The sequence below is a fragment of the Geospiza fortis genome, unplaced genomic scaffold (assembly GCF_000277835.1).
Source record: "Geospiza fortis unplaced genomic scaffold, GeoFor_1.0 scaffold1, whole genome shotgun sequence".
Lineage (NCBI taxonomy): Eukaryota > Metazoa > Chordata > Aves > Passeriformes > Thraupidae > Geospiza > Geospiza fortis.
The window spans coordinates 961,013-971,236 of NW_005054320.1; the positions used below are offsets into that span (position 1 = coordinate 961,013).

The 10,224-nt window shown below is 39.7% G+C and overlaps 1 protein-coding gene across 1 annotated transcript in view; it reads left to right on the forward strand.

Moving 5' to 3' along the window:
* TMPRSS7 (transmembrane serine protease 7) overlaps positions 1 to 10,224 on the forward strand; it is a 32,152-nt gene that overhangs the window by 19,443 nt on the left and 2,485 nt on the right. Inside the window, 7 exon segments of the mRNA XM_005420520.1 lie at positions 3,200 to 3,336; positions 4,474 to 4,581; positions 5,188 to 5,298; positions 6,427 to 6,543; positions 8,503 to 8,680; positions 8,856 to 9,124; positions 10,188 to 10,224. The exon segment at positions 10,188 to 10,224 is cut by the window's right edge and continues 121 nt beyond it. Of these exon segments, the coding sequence (XP_005420577.1) occupies positions 3,200 to 3,336; positions 4,474 to 4,581; positions 5,188 to 5,298; positions 6,427 to 6,543; positions 8,503 to 8,680; positions 8,856 to 9,124; positions 10,188 to 10,224 (957 nt within the window).

The following is a 10,224-nucleotide window of genomic DNA, read 5'->3' on the forward strand; positions in this document are numbered from 1 at the left end:
GGGGGTGTGCAGGCAGGGGACCCCAATTTTTCAGCCTCTTGCAGTTGCAGCCTATGGGATGTTTATTCTGCTATCTTAGATAAAAATGGTTAAGAACCTTTGGGATACTGATATTAGTAAACACTGAGACCAAGCAGGTGGTGCAGATAAGGTTCCATCAGACCTCTAGGGACAGCTTTCTCTAACCAGAGACACTGAACATGACCATGCAGTTCTTCTTTGTCTTTCTTCCAGTGGACATACATTGCTTCACTGCCTTGTCAAGGAAGTTACAGCTGATGAACTTCTTACTTAAAATTCTCAGAGGCAGAAATACCAATGGGTGTCTTATGAGGAGACTATCAGAGCTTTATGTGAGCGCAAAGGTGCTTTATTTGTCTTAAAACTGTTAGTGCAATATCCCCTTGTTTCTGCTACAGCATGCGTGTATCTTCCCATCCCCTGAAAAATTATCCTACTCACTTCTCCAACATATGGGCAGGATCCCCTTAATCAGTTTCTCTCTGGAGCAATGGCACAGAGTTACAGATGGTGCTTTGCAACTTCCATTTGCCCTGGACCTGGATATATGACCAGTAAAACAACAGCAAAAGGCTCCTGAGGGCCTGTAGCTTTCTTTTACCAATCTCATGAGTATATGGCCTTTCTCAATGTGTAAAGGAGATGTACCTGTTTCAGCTTTTCCTCAGATGGGCAGTAATTTCCTCTGCTTTTGGTGAGATGAATTTGTTTTATTTGTCTGAGAAGGGCTCAATGCAGACTTCAACATTTGTTTGTTTGTTTGTTTGTGGCTTTTTGTTTGTTTGGGGTTTTTTATGTTGCTAGGGTTTGTTAGAAGGAAGACTGTGTCTGTCATTGGCAGAAGAAGAAATGTAGAAAGTGTCTGTGAGCTACTTGAAGGGAATCAGACTGGTAAACAGCATTTTGCTGTGCATTTTGACAGGCTGTTTTAGGTTGGGAGCATTGGTGATGAACACTAAAATTGGTGACAATTAGACTTCCTGTTGTAGGAAGTCTGCACTCAACACTGGTAGATTTGGTGGGTGAGTGTACTGGTTTGAAGTCAAACCAGCAGGAGGAATTAGCTTCACGTGAATATTTTGCAAGAGCTTCCAGGTCAAAGCTACAATTTAATAGGAAAATTGCAATAAAGGCAATAGTACAGAAACACTGGCCTAAACAGAGGAAGTCAGAATGTGACCTGACACCCTGTTGGTCAGGGTGGCAGTAGCAGTCCAACTAAATGGTGGCTGCAGTGCCGTTGGTGGATTGATACAGTCTTGTCGAAGCAGTGATCCTGTGAAAAGGTCTCCTCTTTCTCTGGAGATCCAGCGGCAGCTGTCAAGAGTCCTCTGGGTATCAAGTGGTGGTATTGTGGTGTCCCAAGACCCAAATTATATACAGACAGGACTGTTTGGTACATCCCCCAGGGCAGGGAATTCCACAATGGGATAATGTAATTCTGTGAGTCATTCTGGGGAGTCCTTGACTTAGCAGATTTGGCCCCCTCAGAGTGGCAACTGCCTCCCCAGAGGGAGTTATCAGGGTTGAGTCATGGAGAAGGTAAAGAAACACTGCTCCTCTCATTTTAACAGCTCACATAGATGGTAGTAGAAATATGTACTTTTGGTTACACCTTACATTGTAACCCAAGACTGTGGTTAGTGGATTTTTTTGAGGTTTGGGGTTTTTTGGTTTTTTTTTTAATTGTTGCTTGCTTGGTTGGTTGCTTTAGTTTTTTGTTTTTTTTTTTTTTGTTTTTTTTTTGGGTGGTTTTTTTTTTTTTTTTTTGTGGTTTTTGTTGTTGTTTGGTGGTGTTGTTTTTTGGGGTTTTTTTTGTTTGTTTGTTTTTGGTGGGTTTGGTTTTGAGGATTTTGTTTTGGGTTTTGGGTTTGGTGGTTTTTTTGGGTTTTGAGGGTTTGTTTGCTTGCTTCTTTGTTTGGGGCTTCTTTTACAATTAATTTTCCTATAGTAAGAAGCTGTAAAATTAACTCAGATTTTTGCATCTGCTTCCAGGATGTCAAAGAGAAGTCTTATTTTTTAAATTGTTTTCTTCCTTTATTTTTCACATTGCTGGAACAGAATCCCCTAGATGTGTTGACAATATGTTTGATTTTAGTATAGTGAAATAGGGCGTACATGAAAACATATGAATGTGTCCATTCCCTTTGGTAGACCTCACTGGGATGCTCAGGACACTGAGGCAACATCTGTTCACATGGAAACCACTGACCAATTTTTCTCCATTCAGTGACGTGAAGAGTAGTCCTGGTGCAATGCTTGATGTGGAAAAATATGCAAGGGGAATATTTACTTCTGGCTAATAGTCCACTGCTCCATTTAACAATGCAACAGTTCATTTTTTTTCTTTTGTTCTTTGTGTGCATTTTGTTGTCAGTGAGTGACCTTGTACTGCTGTCAAACAAGTGTGGGTGCCAAGTCTGCTAAAAATCAATACAGCCGCCTGTGCTCTTAAATCTACTTAAGATTTGTATGTATTTTGATTTTGGCAGGAATATTAAAGCCAGATGTTTTTAAGTGTTGCATTTTTGAGGCATTTTAGTTGAGCAGAGTAGGGAGTCTTCATTTCCACTTCTAGAACAACATGTACTGTTGATGTTCACTGATTTACTACCTTTAAAACAGTCTCCATTTTTAAAATAATGATTCAACAACATTTCCCTTGTCAAAGAGGCTTTGTTTGGTTGTGGGGTTTTTTTTGCTTTGGGTTTTTGTTTTTTTCTTCTTTGCTTCTTTTAATCTAGTTTTTTTTGTTGCCCACCCCCAATCCCCTGGTAGAGAATGGCATATTTGATGAAAGGAACATTAGAAATTCATTTAAAATGGATGGATTAAATATTTGCTGGCATCAGAAAGTATTTAGGTTTTCTGAGTCAAGTGGCACCTAAGCAGAAGTCCAAGGAACCTCTTTGCCAAAATAGCAATTTAAAGTATATGTGCACCCAAGGCATTCTTTTTAGGACTATTTATTTGAAGGTGGGACATTCAGAAGTAAATTTCCACAATGTTAATGGTGGATGAAGGCTGGGTAACTATTGAGAAATAGTTTTGGTTTTGGTTCTTAATTAAAGTATGGGAACTGACTGTATTTCTGAATTTCAGTGGTGTTGACATTTAAATTGTATATAAGGCAGTTTTCCCATGAAGGCTCCTCTAGAACTCGCCTGGACACTTTCAGGTATTGTGGTTACTATGTTGATCACCAAACAGTGTTCCACATTACAAGTTCAGCTGTCAGCGTGGAGTTGCAGTGCAGTTCGAAGGTCTCTGAGAAGCCCCTGCTGGTGGAATATGGCAGCTATAACATCGGCCAGCGTAAGATGGATTTTATCTCTTTCAACCCTTCTTTGCATTTCAGATCTGTGAAGTAGCATTTTTTGGGTCCAGTAGGACCTAATTAAGTTTATGCAGGAAATTACCTGTTGGGTTTCAGTTCATTTTCTTTTCTAATGTCACTAATTCAGATGACTAGCAAACAAAGAACCTTTCTAGGCTGTGCATAGAAGGTTTGTGGGCATGTGCAGCATGCTCTGCTTTCCTGCATGCACACTGTTCTCTTCTGTACAGTCCTCAAAGCTCCCTGCATGACTATAACCATGGTGCAGTCAGTTGAAGTCTGTTCCTGTTTGTTTTAATCCCCAACATTTTGTTTGCAGTGTTTCTATTGCTATAAGGCTTATAGGTAATGAAAAGAGTACCAAATAACCACCTGCTTATTTCAGTGTTTCCATGTATTTATATACAGTGTGTGCAAATCTGAAATCTGAGCTGAAAAAACAGCTCAAAAAATGGATAAACTCTGAGATCCTGAGTTTTTTCCGCTCCTGTAACATACAACCTGTTTACTGGTACTTTTTCACCTGTGTTAGTCTTATATATTCTTTTTAAGGTGGTAGAGAAGCAGTGTTTTCTAGACATAGTTACTTGTCGCATTAGAGGAACTATATTCAGTATGTATATGTAGAGTATGTAAAAAGAGGAGAAATTTGATTATTTTAGTTTATAAGGCAGAATTGTGTAGTTCATACACCTCCTCGACACAGGTTATTTACCAAAATTGCAAAGTGCTGCAAATTTTAGTTATTGGAAGTGAGACTGTCCTTTAAAACAAAGATGGCCTTCTAAGTAGTCTTGTGTTGCACCATAAAACACTGGCTTATTTGTTCCAGCCCGAGAGAGCCTGTGGTACATATTCCAGGAACAGCTGAACTGGAACTTTAGAGACAATTTTTTCCTCTTCTTTAAATCCCAGTTTTCAACATTTGAATTCAATTTAAGTGCTGGCAGTATATACAGACTATTAAATTTAGATCAATTTTATTGTTCCTTGGAGCAGCTTAGTGACTGTAAATTGAAACAAGCTGGCAATATTTGTGAAAAAGAAATCTTGAGGTTTGGTTGCTTGGTTTTTTTTTTATTTTGTTTTTGGTTTTTTTCCTTTTTAACCTCCAGCATGTCCACCTGGACATTTCAAGTGTTCTACTGGCTTATGCATCCAGCAGATGCAGCGCTGTGATGGCATAAACAACTGCTTCGATGAAAGTGATGAACTCTCTTGTGGTTTGTATTCACTTATTAGAGATCTTGACTGGAAAACAGTGAATGTATTTTCTAATCTTAGAAGGCAGCTGAAACAAGGTGAAATTTTTTAATGAGAATAACAAAAGATGTTTTCATCTTCCTTTGTACATCTGGGTACAGACTATCTGTCAGTCTCTTGAATGCTTAATTCATAGTTGATTGGCAAGGGACAAAACCAAGAATAAAGAAGATACGCACTGCAGAGCACAAGGAAGAAATTTAGATGTGCAGTAATAGTTGTAGTAGGATGTATTTTTGTATGTGATAAAAGCTGGCAATTATTAATGAAGTTCTGTGCCATTTTGATACGAGTTATTTTATTTTTGTGGGGGAACAACAAAGAGGGGTTCACATAGTAGATGAGAGTGATACTAAGCATCACCACCTGGGGCACTCACTGAACTCCTTTGTGCTCTATTTTCTCGATGCATAATGTGGCACTGATGCCCATCCTTGTATTGGAATGTATTGCCATGTATTGCCTATCCTTGAAGGAATGAATGTTGTATCCAGACATAGTCAGAACGGGATTTGTTAGCACTCACAGGAATGCTTCTGTACCTGATTTGGCTTATATTTTTTAAGTTGTCCCTGAGTGGAACTGTAACTCCAGCTTTGCAATACAGGACAACTTGCTTGCCTGCAATGGTGTAAGTGATTGTGAGAACGGAAAAGATGAGCAGAACTGCACCCACAGTAAGGCTGTTCCCCTGAATAACTTTTTCCCTCTCTTTTGTCATCTGTCCATTCCTGACTTGAATTCTGGATGCTGCATTCAAAAGGTTAAGAGGCACTGTCAAATCTCACTTGGGCTATATAATTCTGTTTAATTCTTCTGATTCACTTAGAAACAAGCCGTTACAGATTTTAAACTATTTCTTTTTAATAAGCCCATGAACATCTGTTTCTGCAAAATACTGGTAGGAGAATTAAGTACTTCAGGTGCTTGATGGGGATCTAGGGATTTAAAAGGGAAGCTGGGATTTTATTTACTCTTTACTGCATAATCTGTGCAAATTAATTCCTGGGTCCATTTTACCATCTGTAAAATAACTATTAAAATGATGCTTTCTCTGTCATAGTTTTCAGTGTTGTAAGGTTAGCAGAAGCTGTAAATTTGGCATTAGACAAATAAAAATTTTGAATCAGAACTTTCTTGAACGTTTTAGACTAAATGGATGCTCTGACCTATGAAAGGGAGCACAACTGAAAAGTTCTGCAAGTAACTTTTTAAAAGAAAACTTTTTGACTCCTCCCACAAGACAATCTGTTTAAATGATTACAGGATGCTTCTGTGCATTGACAAGAAAAATGGATTGGGTTTGAGTGCATTTATTGCAAGCCACAGGGAAACAGGAAAATGCTGAGTTTTGGGGGTTCCTGTTTTACTGGAAACAGTAGTTAATAAGGCTAGGTAATAATACTAGTGTAAAGGGCTGCTTTCACTGCAGTCTTTCATTTCACATTTAATACTGAAATACAAAGGAGAGCTCCTTTCCAGAGTACTGGATGTTTTCTCTTGCTATCCTTACACTCTACATCTAATTTTCACTATTATATCTGTATGTGTTAGTGCTGTGGGAAAGGATAGGAGGAAAACTTTGTTTGGACTTGGCCAAGTAAATGCACACCCAAGTACAAATGCAGCTCTATTTGAATAGGTTATTCTGTTTGGAGGTGAAGCCATCCCCACCAAAGTGCTTTTTTTGTCATATTACTTCCTACCTACTAATATATGCACATCTTCTATCTGTGCCGACATGTCTTCATGTATTAAGCTGAGCCAATGGTTGTTTTGGGTTTTTTTCCTCACAACTATTTCAGGTATTCCCTGCACCAACCACACATTCAAGTGCAGGAATAACATTTGCATTAGGAAACAATACGCAAGGTGTGATGGGACTGTGGACTGTGTGGATGGAAGTGATGAAAGCAGCTGCAGTAAGTTCCTTTCAAATATTCATCTTTTTGAACTTTGAACTTTTTACACAATAAAGACCTTTATTTCTTCCTGTTTTGGAGTGGGTACAAGTCAGGCTGCAGGTACTAAATTTTTATTGCATTCTCTCTGTGATGGTTGGGTAATGATCAGCTATCAGATTACCACAGATCTAGTTTCAGAACTTGCCAGGTTCCTGTGGGAGGATGGGCTTACAGTTATGGGGAGCCTTAAAAAGCTGTACTGCTTATTGCAGCTGTGCTGAGGATTAAGGCAGCAGGGTTAATTACAGAATGAACTTGGTTAGCTGGGGAGGCAGCAACTTTTGTTGTCTGCAGCAATGCCAGCCATTTCATTGAAGTTGAACTGTATTTGGACTTCCAGAGTGATATGGCTGCAATGGGAAAAAACCACAAACTTTTCACTTCTCTGATTCTTCCAGATGGTGAAGACCACAATACTTCATAGCATCAAGTCAGGTTCTACTCTTAAATCTTCCTAAAGTAACCTCTGTACAACTTTTAAGTTTGTTTTGTTGTAAAGCAAACAGATGATTGTCACTGCAATAGCAATAAAAGTGGGGTTAGGATTAGTTGCTTAAACTGAATGGTCTCAAGTATATTACATAACATGGATGTGTTGGATGGAACAAGTCCAAAGGAGGTTTGTGAAGATATCTGTGGGCTGAAGCACCTCTCCTATGAAGACAGGCTGAGACAGCTGGGGTTGTTTAGCCTGGAGAAGAGACAGCTTTAGGAAGAAGGCTCTTAGCACCTTCCAGTACCTAAAAGGGCCTACAGAAGAGCTGGAGAGGGACTTTTCACAAGGGCGTGTAATAATAGAATGAGGAGGAATGGCTTTATAATAAAAATGGGTAGATTTAGATACAAGGAAGAAATTTTCCACTGTGAGGGTGGTGAGGCCCTGGCAGAGGTTGCTCAGAGAAGCTATTGATGCCTCATCCCCGAAATTGTTCAAGGCCAGGCTGGATAGAACCCTGAGTAATCTGATTTAGCGGGAAGGTGCCCTTGCCCATTGCAGGGGGGGGTTGCAACCAGGTGATCTTTAAATTCCCTTTCCAAACCAAACCATTTTAGGATTTTGCCTGACCCTCAGCTGTCTCTGGCTTGCTGCCTGTATGACAAATCTGTCAGCACTTGCCTTGGATCCAGTAGGATGTCTTAAGAGACTAGCCATATGCCTATTTTTATTTGGAAACATTAAAGCTACATTTGACTTTCTGGATGTGTTCAGGAAAGGATCCAGAAATATTAACACCTGTGTGTGGGAGCGTGGGATTAAAACTCCTGAGCAGATGTGCAAGCACTAGGGATGGACAGAGTCTCTACAGAAGGGTCTTTCTTCCTTGCTTTTCCAATTAAGAGTTCAGATTTTGAGACATGACATGAGACATGACATCTTCACCTGTTAGTATTATACATTGTCAGTCAGTCATTTCCATACAAAATAATGATTGTACCACCTTGTTTGTCAAATAAATATCCAGTCTCCACATACATTTTTCTTGTATCATTCCCACTGTTTTGGCAAGAAGTGTTTTGATGACGTTGAATTTCTTTCTGGTTGGTCTCTTTTCAGGTCAGAGTTGGCAGTATCAAAAAAAGATAAGGGTTTGCCTATTTGTATATATTCACTGTGATGCTTATTCAATCAATAGATCCCTTGACATTTTTGACACAAGAAATATTTCGGGCTAATTTCTGTAACAGAGATAGAAAAGGGACTCAGTAAAATTTCCAGACTGGTGCCTTTTTATGGAGTCATCTCTGATTTAACTGATAGAATAGCCAAAGAGAGAAGTTTTATTATTATAAAAGGGGAAAGAAATAGATTTCAAAATATTTCAAAGTGTAATATTCTTTCATGCCATGTGTGGGAAGCCCCCTCATTAAAGGAAAGTACTTGAAATGGGGATTATAACCTGAAATAATCTTTTGCAGGCTGTGGCAGTAGCAAGATCAGCAACCTCATCCCTCGTATTGTGGGTGGCTCAAACACTGAGGAAGGTGAATGGCCCTGGCAGGTCAGCCTTCATTTTGTGGGAGCTGCTTACTGTGGAGCATCAGTGATATCGAAAGAGTGGCTTGTGTCTGCAGCCCACTGCTTTCAAGGGAGCAAGTAAGCAGTCTTCCCTCTATATCTGTCCCAAACATGGCCAGAATCCACAAGTGCCTTTAGGTTCCGGAGTTTGAACTGCATGGAGGTGCTGTGTTCTGCTTTTCCCAGCCCTGCGGAGAGTGACTGTTTTGAGGTACTTTTTTAAGACAAAGCTTCTTTGTTTGCTCCCACCCAGGCTGGCTGACCCCAGAGCGTGGCGTGCCCACCTGGGCATGCAGATGCAGGGCCGTGCCAAGTTTGTGGCTGCGGTGCGGCGGATTGTAGTGCATGAGTACTACAACAGCAGGAACTATGACTACGACATCGCGCTGCTGCAGCTGAGCACACCCTGGCCGGACACCATGGCCCACCTCATCCAGCCCATCTGCCTGCCTCCCTCTTCCCACAAAGCCCGCAGCGGGGACAAGTGCTGGATAACAGGCTGGGGCCAAAAGCAGGAAGCAGGTGAGTTTTATCCCTTCCATTGATCTGATTTTGTTCCAGGAGCCTTCACAGCTGGGGCAGTGTGCATGTACCTTCATATGCTCAGGAAACTTGGCTGCTGGTCCCATGGATCTGAATGTCTTCCATATTGTGTTGTTAGTGTAGGGAGCTACACTTACACCAAAATATCACAGGGTTGTCTTTCCCTTCTTATCCCCTCGGAGGTGTGGGACACATGGTGTGATTTCTCTTTGGGCTGCTGGTTAATCATATGTAAAATTAAGAAGCTGGTTATTTGAAAGATAAATGTAATGTCTCAAAAAAAAAAAAAAGGAGGGTGTATTTTTTCCCGTTTCCCTCTATTCCCTTTGTCAGCTTCTATAATATAAGTGCCAAATCAATCTTTTCATTTCAAAGTATACTTTATTACATACTAGCTTTATCAAATCCTAAAATAAAGTTTCATTATGTAAATCAGTGCTTGCATATTTGAGTATGTGGGTGAGGGCTTTTTGGCTATAACCAGATATTGAAAGGATCACCTGGTGATGAGATTGGGCCTGCTGTATGGAAAGGAGGGGAAACTTTAGATTAATTCTGTTATTATTAAGTTATATACCTTACAAAAAAGAGATGTTTCACCAAATCTTTCAGATAGAAAGAAGCAGATGTGGAAATTGATTCTTTATGCTGTGAGAATTTTCATTCTGAAACTGACTCATAATCTTAATCTTGAATTTGGCTCCTTCATGTATGCTGCCCTCACCGCAAATCTATCATGTGATGGTCTAAATATCTTTGTAAAATTCTGTTTCCTTTTTGAAATAAAAAGAGAGCAAATGAAGAAGTCTTGAGATGTTTTGGAAAAAAAAAAAAAACAAAGAAAAAACATTTTGGCCAATCCTAGTGATTATGCCATTGTATTTGGTGTGTCTGAAGGACCCAGATCACATTAAACAATTGCCTGATAGTTTGAAGAGGCTTTCAGCTCTGTTGCAGTTAGTTGTTTGGAATCTGGAATAACTCAATGGTCAAAAGTATCTATGGATATTTTCTAAAGACTTCTTGTTTTATATTTCAATAGATGAGTAAAATGCTGTTGAATTTGTTTTCCAGATGAT